This window comes from Ovis canadensis, chromosome 19, assembly GCF_042477335.2.
Source record: "Ovis canadensis isolate MfBH-ARS-UI-01 breed Bighorn chromosome 19, ARS-UI_OviCan_v2, whole genome shotgun sequence".
In the NCBI taxonomy this organism is placed as follows: Eukaryota; Metazoa; Chordata; class Mammalia; order Artiodactyla; family Bovidae; genus Ovis; species Ovis canadensis.
In genome coordinates this window covers 65,627,427-65,650,666 of record NC_091263.1, presented here as the reverse complement: position 1 = coordinate 65,650,666, position 23,240 = coordinate 65,627,427, and the positions used below count along the sequence as shown (strand labels likewise).

General features: G+C 56.6%; 2 protein-coding genes across 8 annotated transcripts in view; both read left to right on the top strand.

The window, feature by feature from the left end:
* ARIH2 (ariadne RBR E3 ubiquitin protein ligase 2) overlaps positions 1–6,467 on the top strand; it is a 36,020-nt gene extending 29,553 nt beyond the window's left edge. For 3 of the 7 annotated variants that reach the window (XM_069562426.1, XM_069562429.1, XM_069562431.1), the window contains 7 exons: positions 575–625; positions 716–737; positions 2,757–2,908; positions 3,742–3,885; positions 4,479–4,547; positions 5,659–5,742; positions 5,962–6,467. In XM_069562426.1, the coding sequence (XP_069418527.1) occupies positions 575–625; positions 716–737; positions 2,757–2,908; positions 3,742–3,885; positions 4,479–4,547; positions 5,659–5,742; positions 5,962–6,033 (594 nt within the window). In that variant the 3' untranslated portion in view covers positions 6,034–6,467. Of the gene's footprint in view, positions 1–574; positions 626–715; positions 738–2,756; positions 2,909–3,741; positions 3,886–4,478; positions 4,548–5,602; positions 5,931–5,961 lie in introns of those variants that run through there. The other 4 variants (XM_069562427.1, XM_069562430.1, XM_069562425.1 and 1 more) reach the window with 2 other exon arrangements.
* A 2,635-nt stretch (positions 6,468–9,102) lies between these two features.
* Positions 9,103–23,195, top strand: P4HTM (prolyl 4-hydroxylase, transmembrane). Its single transcript, XM_069562432.1, has 9 exons — positions 9,103–9,774; positions 9,946–10,027; positions 17,722–17,912; positions 18,703–18,799; positions 20,208–20,370; positions 20,900–21,085; positions 21,818–21,908; positions 22,113–22,236; positions 22,765–23,195. Exons 1-9 carry the CDS (start codon positions 9,445–9,447, stop codon positions 22,983–22,985), a joined length of 1,485 nt encoding a protein of 494 aa, XP_069418533.1. The 5' UTR covers positions 9,103–9,444; the 3' UTR covers positions 22,986–23,195.
* The last annotated feature ends 45 nt before the right edge of the window (positions 23,196–23,240 follow it).

Here is a 23,240-nt window from a genome sequence, read left to right as displayed (position 1 = left end):
TCGGGGCCCTCGCCCTCGCCGGTGCCAGTCACACCCTGAAGCGAGGCACCCTGCCGCGCAGCTGTGACCATGATGTCATGAAGTAAGGTCCTCTTCATGGCCGTGAAACGCCCGGCGTCAGAATGGTCCCCACTCTGTCTGGGGCTGCTGGCATCTCAGATGGGAGCGAGCTTTAGAGCTGATTTCCATGCCCTCTTCTGGAAGCCGAAGTTCAGGCAGGCTGAGCAGGCCCCAGTCCAGGGTGGCAGCTCGTAGGCTGTGCTGGCGATCCTCCCAAGCTGGCCAGTTTTTTACTGACTCAGCTTGAGCTTAATCCGAGCGGCCTCCTGGCAGGAACAGATGGTGGCAGACTTAGCGGGGCTCAGCTTGAAGTGTTTCAGGGCCAAACCTGCTGACCTCATTTCCTTGAATTGCTGTTCCAGCCTCAGCGACCCGCCACATTTAAGTGAGAGGCTCCTCCCCAGAAGTGCTCGCACGATGAGCTGCTGGGCACGGGTGCCAGGAGCTTTGTGTAATTTGTCTTAGAACCGGCCTGATGGTGCGTGAGCCTAACGGCGCCCTTCTGTCTCCTCAGTGTCCCAAGTGCAACATCTGCATTGAGAAGAATGGCGGCTGCAATCACATGGTGAGCAGAGGCCCGTGCGTTTTGCTTGTGTGGCCTGAAGCCTTTGGTCAGAGTGCCCTTAACATGTTCTCTTCTGTTTCCCTCCGACAGCAATGCTCCAAGTGTAAACACGGTGAGTCCCAAGCTCGCTGCACCAGGCCCAGCGGCACAGTCTGTTTCTCGTGCACGGGTCTCCACTGCCTTTTTTTTCCCCACTGCTTTTATGATACAGTGATCAAACAGGGTGGCTTCCGTCACTTACAATCATGAGGACCAGGGTAGAGCAGCTCTGGATTTGCTGATTTATTATTTCTTGGTCCCTTAAATAGTCCTGCTGCCAACTTTGGGATGGCTCCTACACTCTCACAAATCCTCAGTCATCCAAGAAGAAAGTTTTAGTGTGTTCTTTTGATTTTTGCCGAGGCAGGTAAGTAGCATGGGGCTTTTCTGTGCTGCCTGGTGGACACCGATTAGAGCAGGCTGCCTGTGGTTCTCCTGGAAGCAGTCAAATCCTAGTTTGCCTTTGAGGTTTTATAAAAGTTTTCAGAGAGGGTTTCTGGCCTCCTTCATCTGGCCGGTGTAGGTTCCACAGAACCGTTGGTTTTGCTTTCCTTCCTGCCAGATCAAGTAAAGAAATAAAACTCCTTCAGGTAGAATATATGTTCAGACAGACCTCTTCCACAGCTGCTGACATGCCACCCAGCTGGTCCTGAGAGTTTCTCTTTGTAAGAGCCTGGCCACTGCTGTCCCTGGGTCCTCCCAGGATCACACTGAAACCAGAGTAGTCAAGGCGAGGTTTTAGACAGAAACGGTGACGCTGAAGTGTAGAATGAAGATAGGCCAAGAGTAGTGGGTTGTTTTCTCGGTGAAATTCCACCGTGTCTTTTCTCCATGTGTTTGAATAAGAGGGACGTGCACGATCCACTTAGAACAGTGCATCAGATATGCGTACAGTTCAAAGAGAAATGCCCGGGCGCACACCCAGCACCCACCACAGTCCTGGAACTGAAGAGTCCTCAGTGTGTCCTCTCCTCATCCTTAACTGCCCAGGGGTAACTACCGTACCTCACGTTGCTGAATAATTTTACCATCTGGATGGGCAACCCTAAGCAATGTAGCAGTATTTAAGACAGTAGCAACCACAAGCTAGCTGACTGAGGTGAAAGCTGTACTGCACTCTTCCGTGAAGCCTTCCAGGGGAGGAGAAGTGAGCGGCCTCTGGGTCTCTCGCTTCGGCCCTAGCTTCCCCAAGTTTTACACAAGCCCCTGTGGGGAAGTCAGTGAGCCAGCTTATGACAGTGAATCGTGGGAAACAGTGTTTACTGCTGTCTGGGTCTCTGGCAGAGTCAGAACACACAACCATGATTGGCCCCTGTCCATTAAGCCACAGTAATTGTTCAGATATATGGCATCCATAGGGGATCTCTGTTTTTCCCTCTTGGCTTCCTCAGTGTGGAAACAGAGTCATAATTCTGGGGATGAACTATAGGGTAGCAGTGGGTTTAATAAAAATGTGCTTTTTCTCTTTTTTGTTTTTTGTTTGGTTGTTTTTTTGTGTTCTTTTTTTGGTCACACTGGCTTGCAGGATCTTAGCTCGCCGACCAGGGATTAAACCTGGGCCCTGGCAGTAAAAGCAATGAGTCTTGACCAGTGGACCACTGGGGAATTCCCATAAAAATGTGCTGTTTAAGAAAGAAGAAAAAGGGGGGAATGTCTTCATCCCCAGTTTCATGTTCAACACCTAGGACAGGTGTTGAGAGTGGGAGGTCGACAAGAGGGCAGAGGTATTCTCTGAATGGCCAGGTGGGCCTCAGTTGGACACATTCTGCTGCTCAGGAGGCACTGACGCAGCAGACCAGTGGCCTTTGAACGGTCAGCATCTGCCTGCGTTGGATTAAAAAGGCACTAAGCGTATGTGTTCTTGAAATGGAGACCATCTGTAGGCTGTTGTTCAGATGGGCAAGGACCGGGTGCTGGGACTGTGGGCCATGACAGGCATGAGATGTGTCCACGCCCTCTGTAGAGGCGGCCGGGGAGAGTTCCGGTCAGGTGATCCCCGGAGCCGGCTCTGTCTGGCTCCTGCTCCGCCTGTGCCTGTGGAGGAAGGCGGGCTTGTGTTGTGTGGTCAGTGCTGCGTTCTCTATCCCTTCAGACTTCTGCTGGATGTGTCTAGGAGATTGGAAGACCCACGGCAGCGAGTACTATGAGTGCAGCCGGTACAAGGAGAACCCCGACATCGTCAACCAGAGCCAGCAAGCCCAGGCCAGGGAGGCCCTCAAGAAGTACTTGTTCTACTTTGAGAGGGTAGGCGTCCTCTCCTGCACCTGCTTCTCGAGGGTAGGCTTCTTCCACTTGGCCCTGCTGGGCGAAACTCCCAGTAACCGGCGGCCGCAGCGGCGCATGCACGCCGGAGTCAGGGCGTGGAGCGCCGGCCAGCCCGAGTGCTGCCTGCAGGTGTGGCTCTCGGCTCCCCAGGCACAGCCAGCAGGGAAGGACCGGCCAGCCTTGTGTGATGCTGAATTGTGAAGGATAAGGAAGGACCATCAGGTGGTCTTTATCCATCCAGTGCCACGGTTGTTGTTTGTCTTTAATTGAGGTATTACTGGCTTACAATGTTCTGTAACTTTCAGATGTACAATGTGGTGATTCAGAATTTTTAAGGGTTATACCTCCTTCATCGGCATTATAAAATACTGGTTACATTCCCTGTGCTGTTCAGGATATCCTTGTAGCTTATTTATTTTACACACAGTAGTTTGTATCTCTCAGCTCCAGCCCCCATCTTGCCATGCCCCTCAATCCAGTGCTGTCTTAATAGACAGATCCAGAGGGCAGTTTTTCCCAGAAGCCCACAGAGCATGGGACCTTTGGTTTCTAAGCGCAAGAGACCTGGGAGTACCTAGCTTTGCTTTGTCCTCGGAGCTAGAGTCCTATTGCTCTAAGCGGGTAGAGTGATCTGGCAGGCAGATAGCGGCTCTAGACAGGGTTGGTAGTGTAGACTGAGGAAGCCCGCCTCGTGCGCTCCCGAGGACACACAGCCCCCATCAGCTAGACGAGGCTGTGACCATTCTGAACAGCTTTTGAATCCCTGCACTTTCCTGGACGCCTGCAGCTTTCTCTCTCCTCTGACCCCATAGTGGGAAAACCACAACAAGAGCTTGCAGCTGGAGGCACAGACATACCAGCGGATTCACGAGAAGATCCAGGAGAGGGTCATGAATAACCTGGGGACCTGGATCGACTGGCAGTACCTCCAGAACGCTGCCAAGCTCTTGGCCAAGGTTTGTCCCCCCTCAGTCTTCCCATCGCTTGTTCTCTGTGAGGCCCAGACCTCTGAGGGTGGGAGGCACTGTCGGGGGCAGGGCTCACCCCCTGTGAAGCCCCGCATGTGCCTGCTCATGGGTCCACATCTTCCTGGGCTGTGCCCACTGAGGACTCTGCCCTCCCCAGACGTCCAGGGCACTCAGTATTCCGGTGCCTCTGCCTGCGGGGACAGAACCACAGGGAAAACGAGAGCCCTTCTCTTTTGTCCCATCCATGCATCACTCAGAGGAAAATAAGAGATTGTCTTTGGACAAGTATTGAGATAGATGTGTGGACTCTGAGGTCTGACTCAAGAGGGAAGAGCCGTTGAGGCAGCTGCTGGTAATTAATCCCAGTGTGGAGAGGAACCATGGGTGTTCTGTGACCATTTCTGCTTCAGTTTTTGCCATGTTGTCCCCCAGTGCATCTTTTATTTGCCTTGGCCTCGTCTCTTTCAGGCCCATACCTGTAGAGCCAGGCTGATTTGCATGGTGGGGTGAGACCTGTGCCAGCAGCGTGAGGTCCACGGAGTTAAGTGTCATAGACACAGACCCCTTGTCTTCTGTTGCAGTGTCGATACACCCTGCAGTACACGTATCCGTACGCCTACTACATGGAGTCCGGGCCCAGGAAGAAGCTGGTAAGGGAAGCCGTCCTGGTGCTCTGCCCTCTTAGCTTCAGAGGGGCCTTCTCTGCCCGCACCTTGCAGGCGAGCAGGGACCAGACCCTTGGTGGCTGGGAGGACAAAATCAAAACAAAACTGGCCACTGGAAAATTGTGCTCTGCAGGCCCCGACTAGGCAGTTCCAAAGTAGATCTCAGGTGCTGCCATTTTGTGTAATAGGAAGGCAGGTGTACCGAAGCCATTAACAGCTATGTTTTTTAGGGTGGCTGACCACTTGGGAACCAGTGCTTATGTTTTGGGAGGATACCCAGCATGTGTGTTCCTAAATACTGTGGAGTTCATTAGCATCTTTGTGTAATTTTCATCTTAGATAGGGGTTATTTCCTCTCCAATTAACAAGGTGATTCACACTGATTGTTCAAATGTTGAAAAAATTAGGAAAACATTTACATCATCCATCATCCCCCCTAGAAAGAAATGAGCATTGTTAGCATTTCCCAGCCTTTGAAAATTAGTACTGTTTCTATAATCATGGTTATGTATATAACATTTTTTGTTACAACAGTTTTTGCAGCTGTCATTATTCACCAGGCTGGAAAATGCCATTTTTAACTAGTTGCATAGATGTCCCATTATATGGTCGTACCATCATTAGGGGTGTTTATTCTTTCTGTTTTTCACTATCACAAATAAGACATTGGGAAACCTCTTCATGCAAGAGGCATATACTTACTAAGGCAAACGATCTGAAAATTTTGAAGACTCTTTTCAGAAAGGCTGAAAAAAACGAAGTATTCAGGGAGCACAGTGCCAGTGAATGTCCACTTTGACTTGTTTTGGCAGCGGCCATTTCTCCGCATGTCGGGAGCATTCTCCGTGGCTTCGGTCCTTCCCCTTTCTCTGGGGGTGCAGGGCGAGTGCAGCCTGGCCACCTGGCTGTCCTCCGTGGGCAGCCATTGGATCAGCCTCTGGCTCTGGGTACAGGAAGTAGCACTGCCCTCTGAGGACAGCACTCGGCTGTCTGGAGCTCCTGCGAGCCTGAGGTGCTGCCTCTGCCCCTCCCGTCTGCAGGCCCTGCCCTGGCTACCGTCCCCTCTCCTTTTGACCCTCCTGCTCTACCCATACAGTTTGAATACCAGCAGGCTCAGCTGGAGGCTGAGATTGAAAACCTGTCGTGGAAGGTGGAGCGGGCGGACAGCTATGACAGAGGGGTGAGTGACTGCTGTCCTCTAGGACCCTCTGGCAGGCAAGGGAGAGCTGCTGTGGTGATCGGTCCCACAGCAGCTGGCCTGGGGGCCAGAGGCTGCCGCTGAGAAGGGTGGGGAGGGCCGTGCTTTTGACGCCTCGGAGCCCGTGGCGGGGGCGGCTTCCACTAGCCCGTCCTCTTGGGGCTGGGCCATGCAAGCCCATGTCTTGCTTCCCTGGTGCAGGACTTAGAGAACCAGATGCACATAGCAGAGCAGCGGCGGAGAACGCTGCTGAAGGACTTCCACGACACCTAGGCTGGGACTCGGGCGTGCTGCGCGAGGACGATGTGGCTGCGAGGTCTCCGGCTGCCGTGCCGCATGCTGCAGGCTCCCTGCCTCTCACGACCCCAGGCAACAGCCAGGACCCCACTCCGAGAGACACTGGCCACACACCTCTTAGTCAATTTCTGGTTGTTTGGTTTTTTTTTTTCCCCTCCTCTTTTCGCTTTTTGTTTCCACCAGGGTTGAGGCTCTGTTGAATTGGCCTCTTCTCAGGACTGTCAGTTCCCTCTGGATAGTTGCTGGGAGGGAAGGAAAGTTTTTCTGAATGACTATTAATAGTATTAGATCATTACAACTTATGTAATTTTCAAAGGTTGTACAATTATACAAAAAAAAACCGGGGGGCAAACCAACGATAGAATGACACAGAACCCTTTTTAAAAATAAACTGGCATTGGAGTGTTTTACCCTCTAGCTATTTTACTTAGAATGCAACATACGCTGTCTGCCCCCCTTGCCTCAGGATGTCTGCTGCACATGGGCCCCGGGTGGTACTTGCTTTCCAGATTCACACCCCTTTGGCCACAGCTGGAGCCCCAAGGGAAGAGCATGGGTGGCAGATGGTGGAAAATGGGGTTGGCCTGTGTAACACCGTGGTGTGCAGAGAATCACGCCCGGCCTCCTGCCTGGTCCTTGTAGACCCTTCTGTGATCAGGGTACTGCCTCACGTTGGCAGTTAGGAGACAATACAGAACAGAATCTTGCCCCCGGTATCATCATGTCCAATGGCACTGCGTGTCTGTGGACTCATTTATCTTGAAAGTGAGCTTTACCTGGGCCTGGCCACTTAGGCCAGAGCCCACAGCAGAGCGCATAGGTGAGCTGTGGTCCTCCAGCCCAGGGGATGCAACTTCAGCACAGTTTTCTTTTGTTTCCTGAAGAGAGATGATTCCACTTTCAAAGGGAATCATTCCCCCAAAGCCTTGTTTTACCTCGGCCCCTTCTTTTGTGCCAGTGTTCCATGGAGGGACCCCAACCAGGTTGACGCACAGCCATACCTGATGCTGGCCAGCTGCGCTCTTCTCCAGTGAATGTCAAGGTCAGAGTTCAGCAGAGCCCTCCCTAGGGCTCTGGTCTGCCTGGCTCAGGGGCTGTGTCTGCACAAATTGTTTTCGTGTTAACCGGGAGTGTATGTCTCCATGACCTGCTTTGGGGGTGGGATGTGCTCCCCCTCGCCTGGTTTCCGGTGTTGGAGGGCAACACCTCTAGGGTCTAGAGTCTGAGGCTGGTTGGGGGGGTTCCTAATTTGTGGTCCCCGCTCCTATACCAGGAGGCTGGCCAGGGGAAAGGCCAGTCTTTTCACAGTGCAAAGGAACAAGCGGTTTGCATGGTATCCTACTTGTCCTGAACCTGGTCCTGTGGGCCTTTCAGAAGTTACATCTGTGAGTCCTGGGGTTCCTGCGGCTCTTGTTCAGGGCCTCCTTGACCTCCTGGAAGAGTTGCCTGGAAATCTGTGAATAAATATTGTGTTGGAAATTCTTTGATATTCCAGCATTTTCACCTCAGTCAGTAATTCCCCCAGGTACCATGTTAGTTGCAAACTGAATCGCTCTTGGAAGACAGAGGACAGTTGTAACTCTTGGGGTCATGGGGTCCATGGTTGGCTGCAGGCCCCCTTTCTCCCCAGTCATGTTTTGCCTCTTCCTGTCATCGCCTGCAAGGAAGGGACCATGGGGTGGAATGAGAGGACAAGTGAGTACAACAGACGAACCCAGAACTGGACAGCGCTGAGCCAAATGGAGGAGGAGAGTGTCCACCTAGAGGTGGGGTATGACTGCTCTGTTGGCACATGGAAGATCCCAGTATCTGGAATGTTCGCCTCTCCACTGAGTCCTTTGGGTCACCGCCGTGGCAGCAGCAGGACCTGAGTTGCAGCTCTGCACCTTCAGCCCCACCCTGTGCGGTTTGCACTGTGTAACTGCCACACCGTGCACTTGCAGCCAGCTGTGACCCCCAGCCTCCGGAGCTGCAAGAGGTTCTGTGCCCAGGCCGCAGCCTGCAGCCCTTGGCCTGTGGAGAACTTCCTTCCATGCCCCAAGTGGCTGTCTCTTGCTAACATCATCAGGAGCATGGAAAAGTTCAGGCAGAATACTTCTGCCCTGCAAAGGAAGGCACAGTGTTTTCACAAATTTATCATATATCTTTGTTTTCTTCAAAGAAAAAGTTGAGGCAATGTCATCTGCTCAAAGTTGAGTGGTTTACTCAAAATAAACTGAAAGTTTCTGATTATAAAATTGCGTGTGGCATCTAGAACTTATTTTGTAGGACAGTGGTTTCTCTAGTGTCCTAAGGAGATTGATAAGATAGTCCCTAAGGGTGAGTGAGTGGATGAAGCCATGTATGGCACACTGATGAAATCTGCCATTGGGTATAGAATCTTTAAGAGGAGAAGGTGGGCCTGCCTCACTGAGAAGACCAGAAAACGTACACTTTACTTTTCTGAGAGGAAGTTGGAAGGGGAGGGGAGCCTTAACAGGGTAAGGAGAAACCACCCGTGGGGACCGTGTGAATGATGTTGCTCTTGTCTGCATATCTCCGGGGTGGGGGTGCGGGGAGGTGTGTGGAGCAGACCAAAAAAGACCAAGCTTTGGTATGTCCTCTCGCCTCCATATTTGGGCATAAGCTGAGTTTAACTTGCTTCCAAGACGTTTAAGACTCATTTATGGAGAAGTCCCTTTCTCCCTTTCTGAACGTGGCAGCGGTGAGGCAAGGAGCGTTCCCTGTGCACCTGCTGCGTTCCTGCAGGTTACTGCTACCGGTGCTAAGGGTTCCTCCAGGAAGCCCTCTGTGGCCGCTCCAGACCGGGTCCCCTAGTCTATGGGACCCCGCACATCAGGCAGTTCCTAAAACCTGACTCCTGCAGACCTCCCTGGGAGGTTCACACCTACCGCAGAGTAGACCTTCAAGGCGCTCTTGACCTGCACTGGCGAGCGTCAGTGTTGCCATCCCACACCATCACTTGCGCAGTAATCGGCCTCCAAGGCGCCCCAACCCGCCGCAGTACTGAGTCATATTTTGGCCCAGCCTCCTTGTTGCCACCCCACTCCGGGAGCGAGAAAATGGAAGAGGGAAGTGCGTCTTAAAAAGGAGAAAACTACCACTGCGGTTGGCAGTACCTGTGCATCTGCGTTTGTGGGGGGCGCGGCTTCTGCCCTGGGGAGTGTGCATCTCTGCCTGACAACAACCCACCTCAAGAAAGAGACACTTTACTGTGGGTCGGGGTCCAGGGCCGGGAAATCTCGAGTGCAGCCCGGGCGCGGCGTCCCCTGGCACCCTCTCCTGGTGACGGCTGCGCGCGCGGTCTCCGCGGCCGTAGTCCTGGCGACCGCGCGGCGCGTGCGACCCCGCGGCCCCTCCCCTGGGTGCGCGCGCAGCCTGGGCGCCATGGCGGCGGCGGCAGGCCCGGGGCCTGAAGCGGGGAGTCCGCAGTGGCCGCCACGGCATCACGACCCGGCCGAGGCTGCGGCGGGGCTGGACGACTGCGAGGACGCGCCGGTCCGGCCGCTGTGCAAGCCCCGCGGCATCTGCTCGCGCGCCTACTTCTTGGTGCTGATGGTGTTCGTCCACCTGTACCTGGGAAACGTGCTGGCGCTGCTGCTCTTCGTGCACTACAGCAACGGCGACGAGAGCAGCGACCCCGGGCCCCAGCGCCGCTCCCAGGGCCCCGGGCCCGCGCCCACCTTGGCTCCCCTCACCCGGCTGGAGGGCATCAAGGTGAGGCCCTGCACCACCAATCCCGAAGCGGCTGGCGCTCTTGCCGGGGGCCGCTCCGTGCGCTGCCCCCGGCCTGCCGCGCGCACCCCCTCACTCGCCCGCCGCCGCTCCCCGGGCCCGGGCGCCCTTCCCTCCTCCTCCCTCGCTGCCCGCTGTGCCGCTTTCCCTTAGGTGGGGCATGAGCGCAAGATCCAGCTGGTCGCCGACAGGGATCACTTCATCCGAACTCTCAGTCTCAAGCCGCTGCTCTTCGGTAAGTTCGCCGGGCGCCCCCCCTCCCCCACCCCGGGAAGGGCCGGGGGCTGCGATTCGGTGGCTGCCTTCAGGCTCCTTTGACCACGTGACTTCTGTTTTGAAAATGGCCGCTTCAAAGTAGCCCTGTCTTTTCCACCCAGAGGTTACCCCCAAGTGAGGTACCCGCCCCCACCTCCAAAATAAGGTGACGGGGTGACCTTTCCACACTCCCTTCTGTGACTTCTACTTTCTGCAGCTAATCCTTCCATCACAGGGCTGGGCCATATGACCTAGAAGCTAGTGCCTATAAACCTTTCATTGAAACTGTCTTTGGACGCTCTCTGAGGTGGTTAATTCTGTCACATTCTAGAATGGGGGAAGGGTTGGAGATACTGATAACCAGGTCCTAGCTGATAATGAGGGGGAATTCCACTCCCAAAATGGGCCCTCTGGTCTGATAAGAAGCAGGCTGTCCAAATGTGGGTAAGCTGGTGCCCCCAAAACCAGCCTTTGCTTTCTGCGCTCTGGGATTCTTCTTAGGATGGCGTTTTTGTTCGGCCATTAAAGTAGGCAGAGCCTTCCAGGGTGACCTCACTGGGAACCGGCACCATAGCTCACATTTTCTGAGCTCTTGTTATGTGCTAGACTTCATGTGATCGTTTAGCTTAATTCTCACAACCCCCCTGTAAGGTGGGTGGAGATCCCACTGTCAGGCTGGTGGGGATGAAAGTGAGGCACAGCGAGCCCCGCTTGCCTGTAGGCTCACACAGCCAGATCAGGGCGAAGCTGGGATTCAAACAAGGCAGGCTACCCCTGGTGTCTGCACTGTCGAGCCAGCGTGCTAGTTGTGAAGACTCTGAAGTCCTTCAGAGTCTAGTAGTATCAACAAGATGGGAGTCCCCGGACCTGTGACCTTGCCCAGGATAGGTTTTCCCAGCCCCCATCCTGGGTGACACACTTACCTGCAGACCTGAGGTGTTCCTGGCTCCTGGGGAATGGAATGGGTAAGGGGCTGTCGGGAGGGAACTGGGGACCGAAGCAGAGCATCTGAGCACCGCTATTACCCCTGGGGCAGAGGGCACTGGTTGGGGATTATCCCAGACCTGTGAGAATGATTTCACACGCACACTGTTTGAGGGGCAGTAGGTTAGGATGTGAGTCCTTTGGTGGGAGGGGCTCTCAATGATTGTTACTGTACGACGCTAAAGTCTGCGCAAAGCACTAGTTGAGTTGCTGGGAACACAGCATTGGACAAAACAAGCAAACAGAAAGAGCACCTGAAGCTGACATTCCAATGAGGAGACAGACTAAGCAGACACACCTGGTGTGTGTCGGATGGGATAAGTGACCACAGACAAGTAAGGCAGAGTTTCAGCTGGGGTTGAAACCCTCAGTATGGTGGCCAGGGTGGGCCTTCCTGAGAAAGATATTTGAGCAAAGACCTGCAGGAGCTGTGAGGTGAAGTTGTCAAGGAACAAGTGATCCAGACAAAGGGAACAACCCTCCCCGTTACTGCTGTGTTGCCGTGAGACAAACACAATGAGGTGGGTGTGCTTTCTTCTCATCCGCCTTTATTGGACCCGTATATGCTTAATTCAGACATACGTTAGGGTAAGTGAACCATGAGACATAACCCTTAACCCCCTAACAAAGTTGCGTCCAAGTCCTACAAAGCTGAGAGTGAGAAGCCCAGACCTGAAGTCACCAAGAGTACATGACAGGAAGCAAAAGAGATGTGACCGAAGGTAACCTGATTCTAGTTAAGCCATCAAATGATGCTCAGACACATTACACAGGGCACAAATAGGAGAATCGGGCAGTTGCAGCAAGACTTCCTGCCTCTGGTCCTTGTGTCCTCCGAATCTCCTACCCTACCTCTCAGTCTTGTGAAAGATGCCCCACATTTTACCCAGAAAGTCTGGGGGCTTTCTGCTTGGTGAAACGAGGTGAGACGAATGCAAAAGAGATCTGTGATTATAAGAAGTCCAGTTGCGAGACAGGCCAGCCACAGTGGAGAGGGTGTCCAAGGAGAGGCAGTACCTGAACGCAGTGTTGAATGAACCCAAAGAAGGAAGCCTCACCCCAAGAAGGCACAGTGTCTGTTTTCTGGGCCTGTCTGTCTGTCCACTTGCTGTCGCCCTAAAGAGGTAGGCAGGGCCCAAGGAGAATGGGCCTGCTATGCCCCACCATCAGGGACCCAAGACGCTCGGGCTCAAGGGTTCAGGGTGTAAACAGGGGCAAGGGGACTGGGTTTTACCCCTGGGCGCCTCCACCTCTGTGGAACATGTCCTGTTTCCCACCTGTGTTCCTGGAGACATTTGGCAAATGGGACCTGGGCCACAGAAGGCCCACTCTGAGCTCCTGGCAGATGCCTGCTTGACTGTGGTAGGCATTTCCCAAGGGTTCAGACCATTGTCCTGTTGGGAGGCGTTCCAATTCCGAGTCACCATCAACCTCTCTGCTTTCTCTCACGTGGCTTACTTCTCCCTCCGCCTCACACTCATTCTGTATGTAAGCAGCAGATCAGATTTGCTCCCTTCCTTAAAATCCTCCACGAGGCCCTCAGTTCTCATTTCCCGCCACCCCCCTTTCCCTCACTCTGTCGATTCCAAGCTCGCCGCTGCCTTGGTGCTCTTGTATGCACTGTTCCCGCCTCCGGAAGGCTCAGGCTTGGTTCTCATGGAGGGTGCCTTCACCCCCATCAGGCCTCTGCTCAGGCCTCCCTTCCTTAGGGACCTCTCTCCGCGTCAGACTGGCCTTAAGAGGTTTCCAGTCTCTCTGTTGCATCAGGCAGCTTGGTCTTCTGTATTTATTTGGCAATTGTGTCTACCCCTAAAGGTGAGCTACACGTGCTGGGGGGCCTGATTGGATTTCCTATGTGTCCAGCAGCCAGAGTCTACGGCTGACAGTTCCTGGTCAGCTGGAGGGCTTTACTGGGTGCCCTCGGTCTCTCTGCACAGTGGCTGCCACCACCACCCTGGGGAGGGGCCTCCTGATTCAGCACCCTCTTCGAGAGCAGCAGGGGGCACTCCCAGTGGGCCAGCCAGAGTTTTACTCCACTTTCTTAACCATCTAAGGTAAACGAGTCATTGACAGCCTCCCACAAAGCACTGCATTTTAAAACCATGGCCTCTTTATTGTAGGGTTTCCAGACATATCCTTTTTTCAGCTTAAAACAATTCAGCAGCTACCTAAGACTACTGTGTTCTCTTGACAAGACACTGGAAGCGCAGAATTAGAGGAAGAATTTTAGGGTATGTGTATGAGTTTAGGTTAGTGAGCAGCTTAACAGTTTTCTGCATGGACCCCCCCGCCTCTGCTGTTCCACAGGCCTGTTGATTGGCAGAGCTGTGGACTCCGTAAAGGTCAGGAAGATATAACCGAGTCTCTCTGGGGCTTGACCGGCAGCATCATGCCTGGGGGAGCGTCGCCCGGGGCTTCGCGCCTGAGGCTCAGCGTGGGGTGCTGGTGGCAGTAGCAGGCATCAGCCAGGCTGGCATCACAGGGCTGGGAGGTGCAGAAAGCTAGTTGTACCCGCCCAGCATACGCAGCTGCCTGCCTTTTACCAGGCAGAGCACTGCTGGTTCAGGAAGGAGCCCCTCACTATGACCATGGAAGTGGACTTCTGCCCTGCTTCTGCTAGTCTGGGCAAGCTTGGAGTGTCTCTGGACCCTGGTCTGCACATATCCCTGGAGGGCAGCAGCAAGAGGGGATCTGTGTGCCCAGGGGAGCACCTGGTTTGCGGGGCCCCTGCACAAGCTCTAGCTGTCACGTCCCAGGCCCTCCCAACCTGGGTTGCCTCTGTTCTGGGCACTGATTATGCTGCCACCAGCACACAGCCAGCTGTAGATTGCAGAGGCCTCTGCTCCAAGCACAGGCCATGGTGACTGGCCGACGGTGACCCTGCATCTCCCTGCTCAGCACATAGGTCCCAGCATGCCTTGCGTGCAGGAGGCTGTGCACACGTGGCATCCGGATGCAGCCAGCATCGCAGACCAGGTGCCAGCTCCCCAGGATGGGGTGGGCAGCAGGCCCACCCTCAGCACCTCTGGTCGGGAGTCTGAGGGTCTTGGGGACCACCCACTGCCCCAGGAGAGGCTGATCTTCACAGCTGGAGGGATCGGAGGGGCCATGCGATGAGCCTGGCATCTCTGAGTACCCCCTCCTCCCCTCCACCTGGTGAACTGCCCCCTCTTGTCTGATGCTCTGCTCTTGGAATCAGGGTTCTGGCGAATGCCTGTCCTCCTGGATGTGGTTGTGTTTGCAAAGCCCTGTACTTAGGAAGAGAGAACCAACTTCTTCGTTCTAAGCAGGCACGATATTTGGGCATGCCCTGTCTCTTTTGTCTTATTGCCCAGCCAGGCGCTGTAATGAACACACTTGAAAGGGGTTGGAAGGGGTGCTGGACACCAGGGGCTCACCAAAATCGCTAGTGCGGAGTCTGTCTAGGACCTCCTTGGACCAGCTGGTGTCCAGCAACCCGCAGTCCCTGCAGCCGGCACATGATACTGGGGGAGGGGTGGAGTGAGGCTCCCCTGGGCCCCAGGTGGAGGAGGGGAGCCCTCAGCAGAGGTTCCTCCCACTGTCCTCTCTTCTTCCCACCAGAGGCCCATTTACCTGATCCCGGGAAGTTGTGATTTGAAAGGATGGATTGCAGCCCCTGGGGCCGAGCAAGGGTGAGACCAGCCAAGAGAAGCAATGCAGAGACTGGTGGGCGACTCGGGTGGGAGCCGCTGGAGATGGCAGGCACAGAGGCTGTGGCTGGTGGGAAAGCGTCCGCAGGGCAGGATGGCTGACTGGGGGTGGCCGTGGCAGGCCGTGATGGGCATGCAGCTGGCCGCGGCATGGATACATGAACCTGTGGGGCAGAGGCAGTGGGTACTTAGGACCCGGTTCCTGGATTCCAGGCTGAGGCCTCTGGGTGCTCCTGGCTGGAGGCCCAACCAGCCACTCCATGGTTGCTGAGCAACGACACCCTGGTTACCTAGCAACAGCCCTGCAGCTGGCCTTGCTGCTTTGCTTGCTGAAGTCTTAGCCCTCAGCCCCGTATCTCCCCTCCCAGCCTCACCCCTCCTCTCACCCAAGCTGCTTTCACCTTTCCAGTGCACCCCCACCTCCAGCTCCAGTGGATGCCAAGTGCCTGGGAGAGGGGTGCAGGGGCACTTTGGGCCTTCACTCCTCACCTGGAGGGAGAAAGCAGGGCCCTCCCTCTCATCCTGAAAGGCCTGCTGGACCCTGCAGTTTCTGGCCAGGACTAGGGTTAGCAAAGAGCAGAGGGGCCCCATCCTCAGGTTCTGAAAGAGCCCATTCTTGCTGCTAAGGCTGCACCCTGAGGCTCTAGGCAGGGCCCTGCTCTACAGAGAAGAAACTGAGGGGGCTGCTGTTCCAGGATAGGTGAGGCTGGGGAAGGGGAGTAAGTCCTGCAATCTCGGGACTCTGCCAGAGAAAAACCCACCACATGAGCCGTTGCTCCATCTCTTGGCAGGATCCTGTGGGCAGAGTTTGCACACCTCCCTGGAGAGGGTGGTCAGCCCCGCAGCCTAAAGCAGCCTGCTCACTGGCCTGGCCTCAACATTCAAGAGCCCTTGTTGATTTGCAGGTCCAGACCAAGGGTGCTCACCAAGGATAGTCCCCTGCCCATGTCTCCTCCGCCCCTGGGCCTCTGCTCCTTCTCTGCTGGCAACACCCTGACCAAAGAGTCCTTCCTGTCCCTGTCCGCCCCCCGGCACTGGTAGGCACACGGCAGTGAGTAGTGAAGAGCTACCAAAGCTGGCCCCCGCTGGGGAGACGCCCCCCACCCTTACCTGGAAGCTCCTGCCCCACCTGTCAAGGCAAAGCGGGGCAAAGATGAGGCAGGAAGAGGCACGTGTCAGGGTGGCACCCCCCTTGGCCAGCAGGGGCAACCAGCTGACTGACTGGTGGACAGCCTCGGCCACCGTGTCATGGTCCAGCAAGCTGGGTACCCGCATCTCTGTGTAGCCAGTGCCGTGGCACAGCACCACGGCTTGAGGAGTGGGCATGTGCTCTGCAGGGCTCCAGGGAGCCCCTGCCCCGCCATCACCGCACCGGCAGCCGCAGCCCTCTCGCACAGTCACCCGCTTTCTCTGCCTTGGTCTCGGTGGACTGAGGTTGGGAACTTCATAGTGCTATACCCACCCCGCCGGAGCCAGTGTTTGCCCAGCTCCCATGAGCTTAGACCCTCCTGGTTAGGTCGCGTGTGCTGGCCTGAACTGTTTGGTTTGATTAACACGTGGCAGGGGACTGTAGAGAGAGCGGCGTCTCCTTTGGGCCTGTGAATTACTGGCAGCTAATAAACTGAAGAAACCTGGGCTTGTGTTTTCTTTCTCTGGTTTACTTTTCTTGTTCATTTATATTTTAAAGCCATCGGGAGGTGACTCTGTGGATTAGCAGTTTGGTCTAACCCATTGTCCCGCAGCGCTCCCCGCCCAGTGCGTGGCTCACACCCTTTCCAGGTTCGCCAGGTTGAGGGGATCAAGCTGGCCGAGGGCGAGGGCTTGTATCCTGTCCTCGGTGTCGTTGGATCTGGGTCCCCTCCCCGTAGAAGCAGAATCGGGCTGTGAGCCTGGGTTTTGCAGGACAGCAGCCTAAGTCGCCAGTGGCTCTGTGCTTGGGGCTTCTCCGGGGGAGGAAGGGTGAATTCATGAGGCCTAGTTTTCTAGGACGAGGATACAGATTACAGAGTTGATGACATGCTTAGGACAGGACACAGAGTCTGTGCTCCCTGAGTGTGATCTGCCATGATTACTGTTAAAAACGGCTCCAATCCTGCCTGAGAGGCTGTTTTCCATCCCCTTGGCAACAACTGGAACTTCCTGCTGAGCAAAGCCGGAGGAGCAGCAGGAGTTCTCGGGGTCGCAGTGGCAGCCCGGCTCTTACTCCAGTTAGTTCCTGGGTGGGCCTCTTGTGACCCGTCCAAGGAAGGCATCTCTCCCAGGAACAAGAGAATGAAGCGGGGCCCAGGCTCCAGCCTCTGGAAGTGCTGGGATGTGGGCTTGCCAGGTGTGAGGTTTGCGATCCAGGCACTACTGAGCTGTTTGTGCCGCTGGGGTGGGGGCATGCAGACGCTGGAGCCAGGGCCCCGGCCTGAGTGGCCTTTACTTGGGCTTACAGGCATGGAAGGAGGCATTCAGTGAGTACAGGTTTGTTCCCAAAGCAGAGAACACCAGGGCATCTTCTCAGAGCATGTGCCAAAAACCCGAGTGACTCCCACTGACCTCGCAGCACTGGGCGGATGACCGGCACCCCCTTGTGCAGGAGAGTGGGGCGGGGTGGGGGTGGTAAGGCCAAGAGCACCAGACGTATTCACTTTGAACACTGCTGAAAAGCAACAATGAAAGCACAAACCTGCCAACATCCTCTCGCCCGCTTAAGGAGTGGAGGTCAGTCCTCAGGTCCACGCTGGAGCCTTTGGTCCCACCCCAAGGGATGGGGTTGGCCCACCCCCAGCGTAGCTCTGGCTCCTCTCTCAGGACTCCCCTGGAACACGTGTGTTCTCAGCGTCCAAGAGAGAGGCCCCATGTCCCAACGCTGGCCAGCCTTTGCAGGACAACTTGACTTTGGACTCCGAGTCCAGAGCAGATGTAAAGGGGTGTGTGAGGTCCTCTTGGCTGGGTGACCGGCAGGGGACGGGACCCAGCCCAGGCACCCTGCAGACCAGAAGGCCCTTAGCCTCACCCCCTCCTCTCCTGGCAGAGATCCCCGGCTTCCTGAGCGATGAGGAGTGTCGGCTCGTCATCCACCTGGCGCAGATGAAGGGGCTGCAGCGCAGCCAGATCCTGCCCACCGAGGAGTACGAGGAAGCGATGGGCACAATGCAGATCAGCCCGCTGGACCTCTTCCAGCTGCTGGATCAGAACCACGATGGCCGCCTGCAGCTGCGTGAGGTGGGGGGCCTGGAGGAGCCCCCCGCCCCAGGGTGGGAGCACCCCCAACTTATCTTTCTAGTGGCCCGGTCACACGTGCTGCTCTGCCCCAGCCACAGGAGGCTGATGCCACCTAACCTTGGGCATGAGAAGGGCCAGGGTCCTCCTTCCTTGCCAGAGGGCCCCTGCTGCCCTGGGAGCCCTGGAGGACGGCAGGGGCATCTACTGGGGGCGATGGCACTTGCTGCCGCAGTGCCCGGGGTGCCATGCTGTCTGCGCTCTGGTTTCCGGGGTGCCATTGCTGGGAGCCCCACAGGACCCACTGTCGATGAGGCGGCAGCTCTGAGGAAGCCAGACATCTGCATGCCTCTGCATGCCCCTCACACCCAGGCTTCTGAGAGAGGTCTTGGTGGGGTGTGGGCTCCCTTGCCTATACAGGGCGTCTCCCAGAGTCCGATCTTCCTAAGGGGCCCGGCGGACAGTCGTCTCCCCACCGTGCCTCTTCCCTCTTCGTACCAGGCCCTGGCCTCACCCACCTCACCTAGGGTGTGTGGGTGGGACGCCGGCCTGGCCTCCCCTTTGCCTCCGATAAGCCAACATTCCTCCGGGTGGAGCCACAGCTCCCCCAGGGCTGAGGATACTCGTGGCCCTCCAGTGTCTGGACTGGTAGCCCGGGTCCTGGCCTTCATCCTCACCCACGTCCTGTCACCTGAACCCTCTGCCCTCCAGAAAGAACAGGGCAGCTGCGTGTGCCCTGGCGACTCTCCATCACCGGAGCCAGCCCCCTGAGGCACCATCTTGTGCTGTGTAGGTCCTGGCCCAGAACCGCCTGGGGAATGGACGGTGGATGACTCCAGAGAACATTCAGGAGATGTACTCTGCCATCAAGGCTGACCCTGACGGGGATGGTGAGCTCATATCTCGTCACCGTTGTGTCCCAGAGCTTCCTCCTGCCCCCAGCCAGGTGGCCCCTAGGCCCAGCTGCTACAGTAGCTGGAGGTGAGAAGGTGAGGGGCCAGCCATGCCCTTACCCCAGAAAGAGGCAGGAGCTAGACCCGCCTGCTCCCCCTTGGTGGCAGTCCAGAGGGCACCCTCTTGGCCTTGTCGGGCAGCATGTGGGGTACAGGAGGTATGGCTACTGGCTGGCAGAGGGCAGAGCGGTGGAGCGGGAGTGAAGGAACAGTGAGGTCAGCTTGGCATCCGCCTATCTAGCCAGGCACATGGTCCCCGCCAGCTTCCTCAGGCGGCAGCTGTGAGGAAGCGAGACGTCTGCGTGCCTCTCTGCATGCCCCTCACACGCAGGCTTCTGAGAGAGGTCTGGCAGAGGTCCCCCTTGCCTGCCTCCTGCCTGCCTGGAGTCCTCTAACTGCTGGGGGTGGGTGTGGGCAGGAGAGCTGTCCTGGAAGCACCCTCCCCTTTGGTAACAGCCCCCAGGAAGTGTCTCAGGCATAGTCATTTCCCTCATGCCCAAGTTCTGCACCAGTTGGGAAAACAGGACTTGGAAGGATGACCTTCCGGTTGGTGAGCCCCAAATGAAGAATCTGGCCCGGACCTGTGCCTGGAGAGGCAGCAGGCCCCTCCCGCCCGTGTGTGCAGAGCTAGTGACACACTCACAGCCCTCGAGTGGCCCCACCCTCAGAGAAGCCCCAGCCAAAGCACGGGAGTGTGTCATTGGGGTCAACCAGGGTAACTTGTAGCAAAGACTCCAAGCCACTCTTCTGGAACCCGAGAGGGTAGAGCCCAGCTTTGTGGGTTGAGCAGGAATGGGAGAGTGTTCTCATTGGGGAGAGTGGCCTGATTGTCTCTGCTGAGGGAGACTGTCTAGCAGGCAGGACTGAGACCAGAGAGAGAGAACTCCTGGAGACCGGTTTCAGCTTGCATCCTCCAGTGTGAAAGGCCGGGACAAAACCCAGCACTGAACACTCTCTTTCTTCACCCTCTACAGGACCGGAGGGTGGCCACCACGCTCTACAGAGCCAGGCTGGAGGGCCGAGGGCAGTCCTTGGCCTAGGGTCTTGGCCATATGGCCTAAGCTTCCTATGGAGAGCCTGCTCTGGCCAATCTGACGGGGTTGGGCTTCATCCTTTTGGGGGCCAAATGAGGGTTTAAACTGAGGACACGAAATTCTCTGGGTCTTCCTGTAGGGCCTGATGTGACAGAAGCCAACTTCATCTGACCCGAGTCCAGGTTGGGGGACAGGTGCACATGGCCCCCCAGTGCCTGAGGCCAGGGGTAGGTAGGAAGGTGCAGCCTCCCTACTCTGCCCTCCCCACACGGGCGTGGTGGGCATTGATGAGGGGGCGGTGCCCTGTGCAGGAGTGCTGAGCCTGCAGGAGTTCTCCAACATGGACCTTCGCGACTTCCACAAGTACATGAGGAGCCACAGGGCAGAGTCCAGCCAGCTGGTGCGGAACAGCCATCACACGTGGCTCTACCAGGGCGAAGGCGCCCACCACGTCATGCGCGCCATCCGCCGGAGGTGAGCACCTGAGCCTGGCCTCCGTGAGGCAGGGAGGAGACCACGCAGGCCCCCACAGAGGTCCTTGGCTGGGACCAAGAGAACAGAGCTCAGGACTGGAACTCATCAGGAGACAGGCAATTAACAAAGGCAAATTAACCCTAATGGTGGGCAAACAATATACATGCGCAATTAGTACTAGATTGAATGTTTGTCTTCTGCTAACTAGAGAAATGATCTCTTAACTCTGTCCACAGGACCCCTGCCCCTGAGTAGCCAGGGGTTTTAGATAAACAGCATCTTCCTGGAGGGAGTGTCTCCCTCCCGGCTCCTAGGCTTAATGGAAATCTCATTTTTCCCAGCCAGTGGATGTCTCCGTTTCATTAGCAGACACCCCTTCCTGCTCTTATAGGGCCAGCAGGGTGGCTTAAGGAGCTCTCAGGGGAAACAGGGGCAGCACTCATGGTAGGCTCTCAACTCACCTGGCCAGCTCCTTCAGGGTGTCACCCCTGGCACGGGGCTGCCCAGCTGAATGCCCACTGCCCACCAGGGTGCTGCGCCTCACCCGCCTGTCACCCGAGATCGTGGAGCTCAGCGAGCCGCTTCAGGTCGTGCGGTATGGCGAGGGAGGCCACTACCATGCCCATGTGGACAGTGGGCCCGTGTACCCAGAGACCATCTGCTCCCACACCAAGCTGGTAGCCAATGAATCTGTACCCTTCGAGACCTCCTGCCGGCAAGTACTCCCACCTGGGGGTGGCTCCCAGACCCAGCACCCCGCTGACACCAGCACAGCCCTGCTCTCTGGGCGTACCCCTTGGTATGGGGCCAGGAGAATGCTGGGCATCCTGCTTGAGAATTCCCCCCACCACATGTCTCCCCCCCAGGCTGTTTATCAAGGGGCCCAAAAGGGGTGGTGGTCTGATCTCAGCAGCCAGACCAAGGTACCCACAGACACTGTAACTCACCCCCAGAGCCCTCAGGAAGGGGCAAGGCTGGACCCGTGATTCTTTCCACCACCCTCCCCAGGTTGTTAATCCTGCCTGCACTGCTGGAGACCTCAGCTTCTCCCCTTGAAGCTGCATCCCCCTCCCCTCCCAAGGCATGGCGGCAGGTCCTCCCTCTTCATGCTCTGGCTCAGCCCCTTCTAGTCGCAACCAGCTGTCTGCATGATTCTGCTGCTTCTGCTAGCTCAACTTTCCCAGCAGGCCCTCAGGCACAGTCATGTAGTTTAGCTAAGTGCATGCCCCTGTGATCTTGACCACACCAAAAAACTGTGACACACAAAAAGAAACTGGGTTCGTGAGAAGTATGGGCTAGGGACATTTGGTACAGACCTGCCCTGTTGTCACTGATCCCAGCCTGCCCCTCCGACCCCTGGGAACCTGGGCAGCTTATCCTGCCCACAGGTAAGCCCCTGGGAGCATCCACAGGTGGGGACCTGCTCAACAGCCCCCCTGCCTTACAGCTACATGACAGTGCTGTTTTATTTGAACAACGTCACCGGTGGGGGCGAGACTGTCTTCCCTGTAGCAGACAACAGAACCTATGATGAAATGGTAAGGGCCAACCGGGCTGTTCCTCTGGTGGGATGGCAGGGCCTTGGGTAAACAAAAATGGTACATGCGCTGCCAGACCTGGGATGAGGCCTCAACTATCCCCTGGGCACTGGTTTCCCTTGAGCCACGTTTGGCTTCCTGGCCTTGGGCTCCTGGCCCTACAGTTCAGGTGGTTTGAAAACCCCACCACTCTGCCACCCACAGAGTCTGATTCAAGATGATGTTGACCTCCGTGACACTCGGAGGCACTGTGACAAGGGGAACCTGCGTGTCAAGCCCCGCCAGGGCACAGCTGTCTTCTGGTACAACTACCTGCCTGATGGGCAAGGTGAGAACCTTGGCCAGGTCAGGGCTACCTGGAGGGAGCTGCCTGCCTTTACCCAGCCGTGATTGCTACCCTGGTGAGCTGGTTCTGGCAATCCCCCACCCCTTCATGTTTTCTGGGGTTTTTTGCCCCTACTGCCTCCCAAAGACCATCCTCAGTGACTTCAGCAGGCTGCACCCATGCAGCCTCCTGGGTTATCTGGAACCCTGTGATTCTTTGATGTCCCAGCCTTTCAGCTCACTGGGGCTGAGGACACATGCCCCTTAGTAGCCCACACTGGGAAGGGCTGTGGACAGGCCCTGCAGCAAGAAAGCTGATTTCAAAGGGCAGTGGGATGGAAAAGGCATTCGTTGGAGAGAGATGCTGAGCCGCCAAGGAGGCCTTGGGGCCAGATGTTTGCCACAGAAAGTGTACACAGCTGGGCCCGCCCTTGCCACGCACTTGGGCAATAGGAGGCCAAGCTCATGCCAGCCAGCCCAGCCTAGACTACCTCTGGTCCCCTCCCGTCCTCACACCATCCTCCTCTCCTAGGTTGGGTGGGCGACGTGGACGACTACTCTCTGCACGGGGGCTGCCTGGTCACGCGCGGCACTAAGTGGATCGCCAACAACTGGATCAACGTGGACCCCAGCCGGGCGCGGCAGGCGCTGTTCCAGCAGGAGATGGCGCGCCTGGCCCGCGAAGGTGGCGCCGACTCCCAGCCGGAGTGGGCCTTAGACCGGGCCTACCGCGACACGCGCGTGGAACTCTGAGGGGTGACCATCCCAGTCTCCAGCCGCAGGTCACCCTAAGTCTGGGGCCCTGCCGTCCCCCTGTCCAGCTGCAGGCTGAAGGCCTGGCCAATGTGTAGCCCCACCCCCGCCTCATGCCGCGATTAGGACACAGTCCCTACATCCATGTTATTTATTGTGTACAGACCCGTGATTCCCGGACAAATAAAACTACGCGGCGTTGAAGCTGCAGGGCCGAGGGTCTCGGAGTAGGCTGTAGGTACAGCGGGCGGGGCG

Excerpts from the sequence above, each read along its gene's own strand:
- P4HTM (XM_069562432.1), top strand. The coding sequence starts at position 9,445 with ATGGCGGCGGCGGCAGGCCCGGGGCCTGAAGCGGGGAGTCCGCAGTGG. Across the intron at positions 18,800-20,207 it reads GGCTGACCCTGACGGGGATG|GAGTGCTGAGCCTGCAGGAG; the intron begins GTGAGCTCATAT and ends TGCCCTGTGCAG. Across the intron at positions 22,237-22,764 it reads CTACCTGCCTGATGGGCAAG|GTTGGGTGGGCGACGTGGAC; the intron begins GTGAGAACCTTG and ends CTCCTCTCCTAG.